This window comes from Acipenser ruthenus, chromosome 14 (genome assembly GCF_902713425.1).
Source record: "Acipenser ruthenus chromosome 14, fAciRut3.2 maternal haplotype, whole genome shotgun sequence".
Lineage (NCBI taxonomy): Eukaryota > Metazoa > Chordata > Actinopteri > Acipenseriformes > Acipenseridae > Acipenser > Acipenser ruthenus.
In genome coordinates this window covers 35,707,049-35,723,857 of record NC_081202.1, presented here as the reverse complement: position 1 = coordinate 35,723,857, position 16,809 = coordinate 35,707,049, and the positions used below count along the sequence as shown (strand labels likewise).

The following is a 16,809-nucleotide window of genomic DNA, read 5'->3' as shown; positions in this document are numbered from 1 at the left end:
ATCTTGGCAAGAGCCGAGTTCAAATCAGTATGACGTTTTAACATCTACTCTCATGTAATGGAAATCATCTTTTACTGAATATTGCACCATGCTTTTAAAGTTCTTCATGCAATTGTTATATTGCAGTGGTTTCACAGCTCATCTCAATGGACTAAAATAATCTAAAATACTACATAAATTATATAAGTGTATCCGAAAGATACAGTCCTACAGTATTCCTATGCAATAATCCATTACTTGACCAGATTAGGGAGTTTAATTATGGAACCCAGGGCTATTGTGTGAATCTACCTAGACCTGAGTTAATCTCTACTGGCGCCACTGCCTGGTTGTTGGTTCAAAGCACAGCAGATAACATGCTGGTTATCTGGTAACCAGAATGCAATGTTGTCACTACCTTCATAGTATGTTATCCAATAGATTATTGCAAACTCTGCAGTTGTTCCTTAAAAGTATCCACCACTTGGAATGGATTGTGCTCTGTGACAGGATATAGTGGAGGCAGTGTGCCTACTTCTGGGTCTACATGCAGCACACTTTTAGTTTGATATATCTAGAGAACCATGTATCTAATTGTGATGAAACTTGTTATAAGCATATTCTTTAGCAAAATATATTGTGTATCTAGATCTAGGAGTACATGGAGGCCCCCTGTCTGTCAGTCTGTCTGTATAGAGACGTGCTTTTTCAAACACAGATGAAATTTGGTTAGGAGAGGACATTCTTAGGACGCTAATTGTGGAGAGTATTGGAATCTGAAGGTATAAGGGACATCTGTTCCAATGTGGAACCTGAATTTAAACAATAAGGTGGCTGTAGGTCATGATGCGCAACTTCATGATACTGAAAGCTGCCATTTTGGATACAGCCTTGGCAGGGGATGTTGTCACTCACATGTTTGTTTTCCTCTGAAGTTATTTGCTTTACTTTCAAGGCAATTGATATAAACTATGAAATACCTGTGTTTGAGCAATTACAATAAAAAAAAAAGAAAAAGAAAAAACGTGCCGTGAGCATTCCTCAACAAAACAGCATGACACCGGGGCATCACATTCAGAAACTCCCATCTCCCATCTCCACCCACCCAGCCATTCACATTCAGCTCCGCCCCGCCCCGCATTGTCAAAACCCCTTGCTGCTTTTATTCAAAACAGAGCAAAACAAAGCACACTTTCTCTCTTTGACTTTGAGCTTCCACCATCAGGTAAGTTGAGATGCTGTTTCTCTTTTTGTATAAGCGAATTACATGGTTTTTCCCCTGTCCATGTTTAGATTGGATGTTTAGCCGATAATTGCATTACATTGCTGAAGTAAGGGGAACTCCCGTCCATGTGTTTTTTAAGTTATCCCAAACTTTCCCCGGTAGTATTTGAAGGAAGAGTAACACACACACATCGCCAGTCATATGCCGATAGTCATTGCAATGCGTGGACCGGATCAAAAATCTAAAAAGTAATGGAAAACGACGTCCTGGTGTCATTCGTGTTATTATTTGTTTGATTTGGTGCGCGCACAGGACGTTCGTCGGCGCAGACAACAGAAACACATTTCTGCATGGACAGAAGGAAGTTACTGTGACAAAGGTTATTTAAACTCATGCATAATATTTGTTTGTATCATAAAATATTATTAATGTGTCATTTCGCTACACAATGCTTAAGTAACTGATAAGTTATGCTGTTTGTTTGTGATGTTTAACTATTTAATTTGTTATAAATAAAATTGACTTGTACTAAGCTTATGATTTAAAACAAAATAAGTAAATAACGGAGTGATTTAGATCCAGTAGAAAATCTACTTACAGCGGTCTTTTGGGGGTTTCCTATTACCAGTGCAGTAGTTTATCAGGGCTGAAGAAAGTGAAATAATCGTACGGTACAGCATTTGGGTACCGGACACTTAACTCACACACTCAAAAATAGAACATTTTGCCAATGTTTTTTTCGTTAAGCTGTAATAGGTCATTCTAATAACAATAAAGTGAGGAAAGTACACAAATTATTAATTTGTTTATGAAATATAGGTGAAAACATTACTGCATATTATTACCTTTCAGTTCAGGGCGATGAGCGTCGGATGTAGTAGCGAATTTTAAAAAAAAAATTCTGTCCATCTTTTGACTGGATGTTTAGCCGATAATTGCATTTCATTGCTGAAGTAAATTCATGCCAAGGGGAAGGGGTAGAGGCTCTGGCCGTACCCCTAAACCTAAACCTAACCCATAAAACTAACTCTCAGTCTCACTGTCAAACTAACCCCCTGTTTGTTTTGCATCCCCTAGCGCAGTGGTTCCTGGACCACCTTGCTCTTTAGATTTTTCCCACAGACCACTTGCTACGTATTTTTTCACAACAACATTTCGAAACTATTTGTTATGTATGAGGCGCCGTTCATGAAAAACAAATATTCATTCAATGGTAATTCATATTGGTTCACTGGCATATGTAGTATTGGTTTACTGTGGGGTATGTATTGGTTTGCTGGCATATCTGGTTTAATTTGGCATATATATTGGATTGCTGGCATATGTATTGGTTCTCTCACGCATGCATTGGTTTGCTGGCACACATATATCAGAAAATAATTCTAAGCAGACACAATTTAGACAGCCTCTGGTCCTGCTTTATTAGCACAATTTCACCTTCATTTTATTTATGTACTGTTTTCCTGTGGGACAATGTAAAACTGAAATAAATATTTCACACCGATTAAAATATATATATTTTTCTTTTTAAATATTATTTTCCTCAGGCAAACACAATGGACATCGAAAGCCGGTGCACAATTAAAGCGAAAGGGCCCACTTCACATTCGCAATCTCAAATAAATAATATAAACTGAACAAAGATGCACGTTATAATAATAATAATGAAGATAATAACATTAATAATCATAACCGTATTGGCTAAAGTTTGATAGTCTTTGTTCAGTTTATATTATTTATTTGAGATCTTCTCTGAGGCCCTGCTGCATTAGCCGGCTTTCGATGTCCATTGTGTTTGCCTGAGGAAAATTAATATTTAGAAAAGAAAAAACAAAACAGTGTCTTTTAATCAATGTGAAATATTTATTTCAGTTTTACATTGTCCCACAGGAAAACAGCACATAAATAAATAAAACTAAGGTGAAATTGTGCTAATAAAGCAGGACCAGAGGCTGTCTAAATTGTGTCTGCTTAGAATTATTTTCCGATACATGTGCCAGCAAACCAATACATATGCCACATTAAACCAATAGATATGCCAGCAAACCAATACATAAGTATATGTACATGTAGAAAGTAAAGTGTTTATATAACGTAGCCTAACTTAATGAGATTCCTGGGCTTGGATCGTCGCCACCTGGTCAGCAATGAATGTGGTCATTGTAAACATTGAAAGTGACTGATGGCAAAGTTCCTGTTTCTTTTGTTAATTTTTTTTTTTTTCACGTTCTGAATGCATTGTAGATAAACGGTGTCTCAATTATCAGGTTAAAGTGTTTTGTATGACAAAACCTCCTGATAAATAATGCACAGGGGCTTGGGTCGTCCTCGGATCCAGTAAATGTAAATATGTGCTGGTCTCCGCAACCATTACATCGTGTAGAAAATCATCAATTTCTAATGCAATTTATTGCACTTACTGGGTGGGAAAATTCTAAAAATGATTGGAGATGTTACTTCCCACTTCTGGTGGGCTGTGATGGGTGTATTAAACAGGATTGGTGGCGCACAGTCGATAGGATTTATACTAGCATGTTTGTTAAATATGACAGTGTCAGGAACAGACTGTACACATTATTTCCAGAATTGCCTTGTGTTACAGTCTTGTGAGATTAAACCTGACTGAATAAACCCATATAATAACATGGAGCTGAAATCGGTCATTCACACTACAGTACCCTTCACAGGTCAAGCAACAAATACAGCCTCTGTTTCACATTAACTTCTGTTACTATATTCCGGTTTCCCTGGAAACACTGTAGCACGTATTTTATATTGTTGAACATGAACTACCAAAACTGGTTTTAATGTGGTTGTTTTTTTTTTTTTTAATTAGTCATTCTAAACCAGGGCAGATCATTTGCTTAATTAGACTTTTTTACTTGTTTTCAGCTCTTAAACAGTTGCAGTTCAAGTTACTTATCAAATGTTACAGCTAACTTGAAATATGCAACTGTTCAATGTCTAATTAAGCAAATTATCAGTTCAATTAAGGGTCTAGTTAAGTAATTGAGAGCTTGGTTGGAATGAAAACCAGCAGCCACAGGGGGTCCCCAGGACCGAGTTTGAGAAGCCCTGTTCTAAATCAAGTTAGGAATATTCACTGCAGTCCGCGGAGTGAAAAGCCGAGGACAGCCAGATTACTTTTTATTTCCCCAGAAGAGTGAGCACAGATTAGAAAGATATGCATTTATGTGAATGCTAGATGTAGATTTTTTTTTTTGTAAATAATGCTGGCTAAAAACAAATGTGCTTCATGATATGTAAGTTATTTAGCTCTAGCGGCTACTACATCCGATGCTCGCCGCCCTGAACTGAAAGGTTAGGTAATACGCAGTAATGTTTTCATCTATATTTCATAAAAAAATCATCAGAATTTCTGTATTTTCCTCACTTTATTGTTCGTAAAATGACCTATTAAAGCTTAACGACAAAAACATTTTCTATTTTTGAGCGTGTGAGTTAAGTGTACCGTAACCCAGTATTTTATTGACTACGTTCAGGGAAAGTGAAAAGGGTATAATTAATCATTTATTTGGTGCAGCAGCAGAATCAGTTGCCTCAGTGCCAGTACAAATCCTACTGGTCGTAACATCTGCCAATAAAAATAAAAAACCATAGTGTAACTTCCATGTAGATCATTGAATGTGAAGCTACGTAGAAGCGTCGCGTGGTGTATCAGTTGGTACTCAGAGGGTCAGGGCATAGGTGGAGAGTTATATGGGCCCGTGGTGCCCATGCTCCACCAATGTTTGAGCTTATATTTTACACACGCGGTGTGAAAAAAAGCCTGAAAAAAAAAAATCTCTCTGCGACGTTGCATCATTTGAAAGGCGTCCATATGAGTGCCCGAGGAAAAGAAAATGACACCTCAATTCGGCGGTAGTTTGAGGTGTGATTAACACTTCAGACTACACTTGAATATGTTCTAGTCTTTAAAAATGGTTTGATATAAAATATGTACAAATATGATAGTGTTTTAAAATATTCTTTATTGTTTTATAACAAACGTTACCCTTGGCCTAAGGTTTACATGCAGTCAAATGTTATTATACATTATTATTTATTGCTTTTATTCTTATGCTTTATTTATGGGACTATAATTGAAATATATTATCGTAGGACTGCTACGATTAAATCGAAAATCAATTTTTTGATCGATTCCATTCCTCATTAAATACATCGATATAAATACTGGATAATCGATACAATAATTACATTTTGGTAACGTGCATAGTTAATAACATTATTTAAGTTTATCAACAAAACTGCACTGAACGCCCTGCCTGGCTATTTACAGTATTTCTGCCACACAAGCAGTGTGCGTGCTCTTCTTTTATTATTTATTTATTTATTTATTTATTTCTTAGCAGACGCCCTTATCCAGGGCGACTTACAATTGTTACAAGATATCACATTATTTTTACATACAATTACCCATTTATACAGTTGGGTTTTTACTGGAGCAATCTAGGTAAAGTACCTTGCTCAAGGGTACAGCAGCAGTGTCCCCCACCTGGGATTGAACCCACAACCCTCCGTTCAAGAGTCCAGAGCCCTAACCACTACTCCACACTGCTGCCCCTTTTCCTGCGCATGTTAACTAGAATCTGATTTGCTGGTCCCATCCGACTAGAGAATCAGTCATGCTTTGTAAGTACACCCCTCTGTGTGTTCGATGTATACAAACAAAAACCAAAAAACCAAAAAAAGCGCACCGCCTTGAATCCAGAGCAGGAAGATAGGCTTGTAACTGACAACCCTATTGTGTACCATATTATTTATTTCGTTTTCTGTCTGTGTTGTTGCTTTAAAGCGACTTGACTGAAGTATTGTTTACACTGCTTGCTCTTTTGAAATGACCCTTGATGGGCACCACCAAAAATTATACAAACCCGGTGCCTATGGGTCAGGGTTACTGTGTAAATGTATTCAATATGTTTAAATAGGGAGATTAGTACGTCACAAGCCCATGTTGAAATATTTGATTTATAGTTGGGTTTATATGTAAGAGTATACAGGGATGGGCAAAACAGTAACCCATTTAAATAGAAAATAGTCGTCCACAAGTGCATTTAAAATGCAACTTGCTATCAGTAATGTATTTTAAATAGAAAATATTAAATTCTATTTTGCTGATATATTTTTTTTCAATAGTAGACCCCATCTATTGGACATGTATTGTGGTGTACATTTGCACCACAGTGGTGTAAATAGCTTCTTTTATTTTGGGAAATAAGGGCTAAAATTGGTGTAATCCATATAAATATTAAATTCTGGTGCAGTGCCTCCTACAGTTTAAAACATGTTTTACATACAATCACAAGCTCATGTATAAAAACATTCTTGTAAGACCAGGATATGAAAATGTAATTGTTTTTCATCCCTTCACTGAAACACAGCTTGCATTTGATATTCATTACCCCCATGCTGTTGCAGGTGATAGCACAATGAGGGCTGTTTAGCTTACTGAGTAACTGAGTGCCAGAAAGCTTCAAGGGAGGAAACGTATGTCTGCTGCAAAAACTATGTGTGAAATTATGTGCAAACCCCCCCACCCACACGTGCACACACACACACACACACCTACGCAGAGTAGTGAGGATGTGAATGTTTCCTGTCTAATATTTTAACTTAACCTGCCTGGAAGCTGTGATGTGAATTTTAAAGCACATCTCGTAATAACCAATGAAAGAAAAGACAAAAAATGAAACAACAAATGCTGAAGTTGTTTTTTTATTAATATAAATATCTGTATATGTTTTGTACATTCTTTAAAATGGAACTTCCTCTCTTTGTTCTTTTAGATTATTACTCATAAAAAGGAAGCTGTGCAGTGGTGCCCAGAGCAATGTGTTGAGATGGGGGAGGGCATTACAACACCATGGATTCTCCTCACTTTCCTACAGGACCAGAGGTGCAGCAACCAGGAATATAAGAAGGAACTGGAGACTTTGGAAAATGAATTGAATAAGAAGAGGCCTGTGATTTCAAACTACTCCAGTCTCTGGAGAAGCAATCAAGAGCATTTCAGTGATGGTGATGATGGAGAGCTACAGACAGATGGGCATTTTTGTTCTGACATTAGACATTTTTGCAGAGAGATGCAGCCTGATGTACAAGGTATGGTGATTTTTCTTTGTCTGTTATTGTGAATTGACCCATATGAGGAACTTTCTTTACCTATGGTTGCCATATGAAGAAGAGATATTTGTGGTTTAAAAAGCCAGGGAATTGTATAAAGCTGTTCAGCTTTTACAGAAAGAATGATCCGATAAGTCAATGTTTTACAGCTTGTGTCCTGGTTCAAGAGAGGTTTATAACATATTCCATTATAGACGTACACTGCTGTGTAAAAGTCTTAGACATGTTACATTTTTCTACTCTGATGCATTATGAGCATCAACAATTTACTCAAAGCCTCCACTAGTGATTTCTACTAATATAACAACTTTGACTTGCATAAAGAAGGAAAAAACATTGAGTGAAATAGCTTGCATCACTCGATTTTCAAGGTGTGGTATCCGAAGCATAATTAACAAGTACAGAGAAACATCATCTGTAATTGACAAACTCAGGACTGAAAGACCCAAAAAGCTGTCTAACAAGGATGAGCAATACTGGAAGATAATAAATATCATGAAGGAATAGAAAGAAGACAAGCGTTGAATTGACAACAGAACGGGCAGAAGGCACAGGTGTCGTTGTCCATCCATCAGCAGTGCAAAGCACCTTTGACCATTGTTCCATAGTCCAATTTCTGTGTTATTGAGGATATTTTAGCCTTTCAGTCTTCTTAATAAAAAATAAAAAATTAACAGAAGTTGTTGTAGTTGACATTTGTATTCATTTTCTGAAGTAAATGCAACAAGTGCAATACCTGTTAATTTTTGTCATAAATACAACAAGTAAACAATTTGTTCATTTTTTAACATTTATAATTATACTGTTTTAAATATAGGCCATATGTCTTGTTCTAATAGTTTACAATAGCCCCCCTGCACTGTCTATTATCGGTACCCTAAAGGTATTGGCCGACATGAGTACATACCCATCTTTATCGGTGCACCCCTAGTATAAGGTATTACACGTGTGGTGCGTGTGTGTATATGTATGTATGTGTGTGTGTGTGTGTGTGTGTGTGTGTGTGTGTGTGTATATATATATATTAGACACACACACTGTATGTGTGTGTGTGTGGTATGTCTGGATAAAGCATGAGGGGGCTTTTTCTGGTCACTTGATTGGAAAAAGAAGTGAATACAATATTTATGTCCAATGGGCATAAGATTTGAAGAAATAGCGTTTGTATAAATGTATAGCTTGTTTCAGTGGATAAAAGGAATGCCGAGTGGATTATCAATAATGTGAGGAATCAAATCTAAATCCTTATTTCTCCATTTACAGAATTCACTTCCCACATTTGCTTTTTTCGTCAAAGTCTTGAATTAGTCTAGGCTACATATGGAACATACTTCCTCTTTCGTATAGCACCTTGATTCTGTACCTTGAACTTTTGCTCAGGACGTGTCATCGATGTCGGTGTGGCGAGGCAAATCGCAGCAAATCTGATTGAGATCGCAGATCAGCTGGACCAAAGTGTGGTTTCACGGGCCTCGGGTCATTTAGCCAGGAGGATGCAAAACAGAATTTCACAAGTAAGTAGCAAAAATGTGGAAATGCAGGTTTACATTTAAAAATGTATAGATTAGGATGAGTACCCCAAACAGGGTTTGATCCCAACTAGTTCAGACTAGTGAGGGTTTACTGTGCTCATCAACATAAGATGCTGTGAGTGTTAATAAACCCGTCCTTCCGTTTATTTTCAACCCTACCTAAATACAATTTCATGCATCCGTGAGCAGGGCTGTCCAATCAATGGAGGACCCTGGCGCTCCAAAGTATTGCTCTTTTGATTTGGAGGCGAGGCTGAACAATCTGTAGTTTGAATGCAAAAAACAAATAATGTCTTCTGTAACGTTTAAAGAGCACAACATTACTGAAAGAGGGCGTAGTCTGGTTAAAGATTGTTTTATTTTTTAAAGGCTGTTTTATTATTATCATTATTTATTACTATTAACTCACTGGACATCGAATCTCATATTTTTATTACAATCAAAGAAACAGTTTCTCCTGGTACAGTTCTCGGTACATTCATTCAGAAGATACTAGCCAACTGTTAACTTGTAGTTGAGCAGAAAAAATATATAAAAAATCTCTTCCCTACCTACCCAACTTTAGAAAGCGGAGTTGGGTTACAGGCTACCAAGAGTTTTTTTTTTTTTATGGGAGTTGAACTAAGCTTTCCACTTCCTTGCTCAGGGAAGCTGTATCACTGTCCCCATGCAGATGTTGCACCTCTTTGTTTTATGTAGGACTGGACCAGCTTGCTGTCCTCCGAAGTTGAGCGCTTGATGCGGCAGGGCATCCCGGGGCTGCAGCAGTTCCCTCAAGAGAAAGTCATGCTCACCCTCACCATGGTGCTAGTGCAGAACATTGGAGTGCATGCTCCCACTTTGCTACGCAGCTTTTTCAGTACTGCTGTGCAATATATTAATGAAAACCTCCAGAACTTCATAAGAGATCAAGGAGGATGGGTAAGTGCCAGTTTCTGTGTGATATATAATGTATATATAATTATATGGGTCGTTGGGTTATTATCATAACGCTGGTTCCCTGAAATAGAAATGTAACCATTAACGTATGGGTGTTTACCTCCTAAAGACCCCGAACCTGAATAGATTATACCAAAGCTGCACGCCAGCACCTGTGATGCAGTTATGTCCGCCCCCGAGGGCATAAGAAGACTGCATGCACAGATGCCAGCAACATTTTTCCTTCAACCATGCTGCAGTCATTGACACAGCGACCTTGAAGGTTAATGGTTACATTTCTATTTCAGGGAACCAGGGTTATGATAACAACCTTACGTTCTCCATCAGGTACAAAATGTAACCATTACCATATGGGTGAGTGTATCAAAGCCGTCTCGAGGGCAGTATTGCATAACGACTGGAATGCTCTGAAGCCACCCTCATTACTCGAGTTCCAAAGCCAGGGTTTTGTGGATCCATGACATTCAGTTGATAGAACCTTGTAAAGGTATGGGGAGTAGCCCACACCGCTGCATTACAAATGTCCTTGATGGATGCAGCCTGGAATAAAGCCCACGAAGTTGCCATGCCCCTGGTGGAATGGGCAGTGAGCTTTCTGGAAGGGGCAAGTTGGCTCGCTCATAGGCAGTCTTAACTGTGTCTGTGATCCATTTGGACAAAAATTGCAGTATAACTGCCATGGGACAGGTCATTGGGTCAAAACACAGAGGCAGGCACCACGTCTGAAAGACTCACCACTGGGAACACATGGATGCTGCTGTGGCATGGTGCAGGGCGTCAGTGACTATTAGAAAACCCCAGACGTCTCAAATGCAGCCTTTCAAGGGCCAGACAGAGCCGTAGGCTCATTGGATCTGGATGCCACGATGTCCCTCGTGCCTGACTGAGCAGGCCGCGGCATTTGGGCAGGCTCCACGGCTGGCCGCTCAAGAGTGGCTTCAGAGTTGAAAACCACAGTCTCCTGGTCCAATAAGGTGCTACTAATAGCACCCTGGCCGAGTCCTGCCCGATTTTTCTTCAGACACAGCAGGAGCATGGCGAGCGGTTGGAAGGCAAATAACAGTTGCCTCAGCCACTGCTGTGCCAAGGCATCTATCGCCAGCGGGTCCCCTTATGGAGAACTAGAGGGGACAGTGGGTCGAGTCCTGGGAGGCAGAGAGATGCATCTCTGCTCTCCCGAACCTCTCCCAAATGAGGCTCTCCATGTCGCGATGAAGCTTCCAATCTGAGATGCTGGAAACTTCCCCTGAGAGGAGGTCTGCCACTATTTTTCACCCAGGCAGGAGTACCGCCTGCAGTGAGAGGAGGTGTTCGTGTGCCCAAAGCAAAAGCTTGCGGGCTACACAATGGAGACTGGGAGACCTGAGGCTGCCCTGGTGGTTTACATAAGCCACCAGGATAGTGTTGTCCATCCGAACAAGCACGTGTCTCCCTTGAACCTCCTCCAAAAAATTCTGCAAGGCCAGGTAAACTGCCTGCAGCTCCAAACTATTTATGTGGAGACCCTGCCAAGGAGGGGTTCCATACCCCCTTTGCCCCCCCTTGCAATTCCACATAGTGCCGCAGCCAAGGCTGGACACATCCGTGGTGATGACCTCCCTTCTGGTGGCACTGCACAGTGCTACGCCTAGGCATAACTGGGCAGGTTGTCCACCAAGAGAGCGCCTTTACACAGTGGTGAGACACTGTCACTAGGTGGCCACGGTTCAGTGCAGGCTGAAAAACCCTGCTGTTGAACCAGGCTTGTGCCCTAGTCTTATGGGGATGTGGAAATACAATTCCTTGAGGTCCACCGTGGTGGACCAGTCAAGAAAACCCCCTCTGGCTATAGTTGCAGCCGGCTGTGCTGGTTTCTGAGGCTACTGGGGCCTTGCGCACTGGAGGTGGCCGCTTAGCAAGCAGACGCACCACTTCCTTTGTGGACTCCTGTGCACAGTGAGAGCGCTGCAGCATCTCATCCACCGCAGGACCAAAGATATGCCCCGGTATAATGGGGGCATTTAACAGCAGTGCTTTATCTCCATCAGACACTCGTGCCTGGGAAAGCCAAAGCTGTCATTTTGCAGCTATCAAAGCAGCAAGTTTTCTGCCCACAGCCTGCCCGTTCAGATATGGAGCAGGTTTATATTCACCAACTGCAGTTGCTGAGGTGAGGGTCTATGGCGCTCAGAAAAAGCCTTCAATAAACAGGTCTGGTAGGCTACCTGTATACTATTATAGTTACCCCAGCCTTGCGGCAAATGCACCGGCTGAGTAAGCCCGCTGCCGAATGACTTCTGAGACCCGATACTGTTAGGGCAGGTAGAGTCCTTGGTCAGGAGCGATAGTTTAGGACGCCTGCACCAGAGAGGCAATTGCAGCGTCTACGGGAGGAAATTGGGCCAAACCCAGCTTCTCCGCGTCATGCAGGCTGTACAACAACCCCACATCGACCGGGAAACAGCCAGAGCTGCAGCTGAGTGACCCCAGGATGATTAGACTTCAAAAAGAAAATCCTCAAAGATGGACTGCTTCTGTACTTCATTTGCAGGCCAGGGCACTTGCAATCTTGCAGTGGCCCTCTTAATCAATGGCAGAAGCTCTGCCGACAGGGATAGACTAATTGCCGGTAATGGCCTGTCTGTCCACTTCCTCAGAGTGGAACTCCAGGTTAGCTCATCTCCTCAGAGGTGACGATGGGCACCTCCTACAAGGGAACAGAAGGGGTAGGCAGAGCAGCTCAGCAAGCACTGTGCCCAGAGTTTCTCCATTTGTTCATGGTGACGAGAAAGACCATAAAGACGGCTTCCTATGTGAACTCTTCCCCCGGGCAATTTTTCTGCTCTCCCTTGGCACAGCGCCATCTGGAGAGGATGCAGCCACGTCTTTAACAGACGATGGGGGAGAGCCCTGCCCAAGTGGAGTGGACATGGATTCCGCAGAGCTGCGGTCAGCGAGTGCCTGTTTTGCATGCTCTGGCCCCAGACGGGAAGAGCATCTGCCGTGCTTATCCTCCACTGGGAGAATGGCCTTGCACATGTCACAGGGATAAAACCCCAGCATGATGCAAACAGCAACGCAGTGTAAAAAACTGCTGCCTCAGTCTACTCAAGCAGCAACGCCGCTGCACAGTAATGTAACATTGTACAGTACTGTATGTAACAGGGCAGACGCAGTGTACAGTACTATATAAACTGCAACAGGGCGGTTCAAGACCCGAACCAAGTCCTCTGGTACTGGACCAGGGATGGTGGGAACCGGGTCAGTGACTTTGCACAGTATGTAACCGAGATGGTACCGGGTGGTGCCGGGTTGGTTTACTACCGGTATGGTGCCTTAGTGCCGGGTCTGTACTGTACGGTACTCATACGGTGACTTGCATCGGGTCAGTGTGGTAACCTCGATCCCTGTTCGGTATGGTACCGGGATGGGAATGGAGCGGGTCAGTGATCTACAGGTCTACACCATTGCCTTACCGCAAGAAGCAGTATATAGTAATGCCCACCTATATAGCTTCTGGCAAACCCAGACAGTCACATACACATGGGTGAAAGTCTGTTGACGAAATTCTGTCAAAATGGCCTCTCCCAGGTCCATTCCTATGATTGTATAGAAGTGCCAAAAAAAATTGGGGGTGGGGTGGTATATATTTATCATGTAAAATGAAATTGCAAATCGCTTGATTTTTCTGACCTAGAGGTTTTTTTTATTCTTGTTGAACTGTAACTTGATTGAGACCATAGGCCCCCTAACCCACAGGGCACAGGGGAGGCAAACTGTATTTTTCCTCTCTACTTTTTTTTGCTCCGTGTATACACACTAATGTTCTAAGTTTTGCCTTTAAACTGTTTCAAATGTAATAAAAGAAACTGGAGTCATTCAGAAGACACTAGAAGTCCAACTTTGATAAAACAGAAAAATAAAGCGCACCCTACACGAACATTGGTTTGACCCATAGTCCGCACTACACTATTTACAACATCGTGGCAGTTTGGAGACTACAAAAAATTATTTAATTAGGTAGTTGTTAGTTTTAGTTTGTTTTATTTTCTATTAATTAAATTATATTCATTGGAGAAAAAAAGGCAAGAGAAAACCAGATGGTTTTTTATTTATTTGTTATTTCTTTTCTTTCTTTTTAAATATGGAAGTTAGTAGGTTCATGTTGCTGCGGGGCCATGAACAGGTTTAAGTTCAACACCAACTCTAAATAAAATTTTGTTACTGTTATTAAGCACTGGTAATAATCTGAAGCAGTGGTATTTCAAAATAACAAAAGCATGTTTTTACTTTAGTGGAGTAGGTTACAATGTTTTGTTTGTTTGTTTGTTTTTTTAATTAAATGTCCAGCTTTCATGTTGAAGCTTGTTGTAGGTGGCGACTCATTCAATTAAACCAAGTAGGAATGTGCTTGCATCGTTTAAGACGTTTTTCAAGTCAAGTAAGCTTATTTGTTTATCAAAGACAATAGTCGCAGTCCTTCTTTCGTGTCATCTTACATTTAAAGGCACGTACCTGAAATCGTAAGGTAATTAAAAGTGTTGTTGCTTACATGATACTCTCCCTGTCGTTCTGCGCACTGCCAGCCCTTATTAAATATATAATGAACCCGATCCGAAGCAAGTACAAAGCGTGTCCCGAAATTTAAAGTACAAAATAAATATTTTAAAACTAGCAAGAAATGACTAGCAGCACAAAGGCAGAGACACAATTTCTTGGAGGAATAACACCATTGTAATGGTATAAAACAAGAAACCACTCTTGAATGGTCCTTCCTGCAACTAAGTTTATACTGTTGAAATAGTTCACTTCAGCAGAGTGGTGTCACTTTTTTATATAGTAAACTGCCATAATTAGGGAATACTTACCTGCAAAACAACAGTGCTGTACTTGCTTTTCTTTGTTTGTTTAACACTTTCCTTTAATAAACTCCATGTGGGAATTCTGGGTGCAGCTCTGTGCAGAGATGCCACTGGTACAGGTTGTGCCATTTGGTGCTACTTGCATGTATTTGTAATTAATGCTTGCTCAGTAAGTACATATTGAACATTTTATGCTGAAACACCTGCCCAATATTGTCAGCTTGCAGTTACTAAAACCGTAACTTCACAACAGAAAGGCTTGCTTGGTTACTTAAAATCTGCCTTTCTACGCTCGTCAGTTTGTCCTTTCATTTGCCCCCCACTTTTTAACAAAGTTAGGCACCTGTGATTGAGACACACAATTCTTGGACTATTGCTTCTGACATTGATTAAAACACTGAATTGTTGTACTGCTTTTAGAATGAAACACTCACCTGTAGATACCAAAACTGACTTGGGGTTACTGAATAAGAAAGTGTACTGGTCCAGAGCTTATTTATACTCAAAGATCATTGGTCACTTTCACCCATGTATACAAGACAGAGAGGGAAGCCTCAGCAATCGCGTGGCTTGGAGATGCACATTCTATATGGCTACACTTTGTATAATTTTACTCCAGTTGCATTTAGACAGGAGCATGTAGACATTATTGATGTTTCAATGTAAAGAATGTTTAAGTTATAATGTAAAAGGTGGGTTGTTTAATTTATACTGTTAATGAGCTGATAGTTTTGTAATTGTATGTTTTAATAATAAATGTGTTTTTTCTATATGTATAATCTCAAATTGAATTGAATGATAATTTACAGTTTATTCCATAAATTGTGTTTATTTTATTTTGAACAGGGAGGAATTTAACCATGGAAAGGGAATTCCAGCTGCCATCTCTGGTTATGTTGCCAACATTTCCATGTTACATGCTTTATGATGGGGGGGGGGGGGGGGGGTTGGTGGAAAGGAAAATGTCCAGATGTTCAGGGACCACTTTTGTTTGTTTCTTTGCAATTTTTCAAAAAGTGTTAAGAACACTTCGTTTTGTATATTGGTTTTTTTTTATTGATAATTCTTAACTTGTACACAGTACATTAAAAATGAAATCAATGCAGTTTGTGCAAACAATTTAGCATAAGCTCCTGCGTTGCCTAAAGTCTTATAAAAGCAATTTATGTAGAGCTGTTTAAAATATCTGTAATGTGCATTGTAATGCATTCTTTTACCGTAATAAATACTGCATTGAAAAAAAGCTTTTCTGCCTCTAGAATGTTTAATTCGTTTTGTTCTTGTACATAAAATAGTCAACACAATTCCAAATAATTTACAGAAGCTGCATTTTAAAGTTGAACACACAACAATGTTGATTCAGTTATGAATAACTTTGAGACAGCTACAACACTGCATTGCTTTTTAAACATCATGTTTTATTGTTTAATCTTTATGAAATTCAGCTATGTTCTGTCAAAACCTGTAGTTACAATAAGGTACCTTTACAAAGGTTTAAAGGATCCCAGATGGGACTAACTGCAGTATCATGACCCAAAGCAACTGAGCCATAAGCATAATTTTATTCTCTCTTTTTTTTTTTTTTTAATTCTGCTGCAAAAAGCACAATCCGTACATCAAATACCCCCCCTCCCCCCATTGCTAGTATCCTCTTCCACTCGCACACTTTCCTTTTAGCTGTCTAAATCGGTGCCCAACATTTTTTTTTGTTTGTTAACAAGGACCTAATCCAGGTACCTGTACAAAACTATTTACTGGGGTGGGGTTCAGACAGGCAGCGGGCAGGTGACAATTGTAAAATTACTTTTCACAAACCTTTTTATATGAAAATTCCACCACCAAAAAATAAAGGAAAGTTACCGATTCCCCATTACGTTCTCTTTTTTTGGTTGTTGTTGTAAACTTAATCTGGGTTGAAGAAGCCTGAAGTGTTCATTTCTGGAATTACACAATTCAAGCGGCTGTTTGTCTCTGGCAGGACTGGCATTCTTTCCAAAAACATTTGGTACTTGATGCATTCATTAAATTTAGTGACAAACATTAAAATAAAAATCCTCTGACCTTAAATAGTGCTGTTCCATCTACATGACGAGATCCCATAATAAATGTATGATGTGGACTTGTTTAACTCAGAAATCAAGATGTAATG

At 40.0% G+C, this 16,809-nt stretch overlaps 1 protein-coding gene across 1 annotated transcript; it reads left to right on the top strand.

Moving 5' to 3' along the window:
* The first annotated feature begins 1,068 nt into the window (after positions 1-1,068).
* On the top strand, positions 1,069-15,917 carry LOC117419929 (BH3-interacting domain death agonist-like). Its single transcript, XM_034033327.3, has 5 exons — positions 1,069-1,204; positions 7,012-7,327; positions 8,729-8,862; positions 9,580-9,801; positions 15,507-15,917. The coding sequence occupies exons 2-5, from the start codon at positions 7,066-7,068 to the stop codon at positions 15,516-15,518; spliced, it is 630 nt and encodes a 209-aa protein (XP_033889218.3). The 5' UTR covers positions 1,069-1,204; positions 7,012-7,065; the 3' UTR covers positions 15,519-15,917.
* Positions 15,918-16,809: the final 892 nt, after the last annotated feature.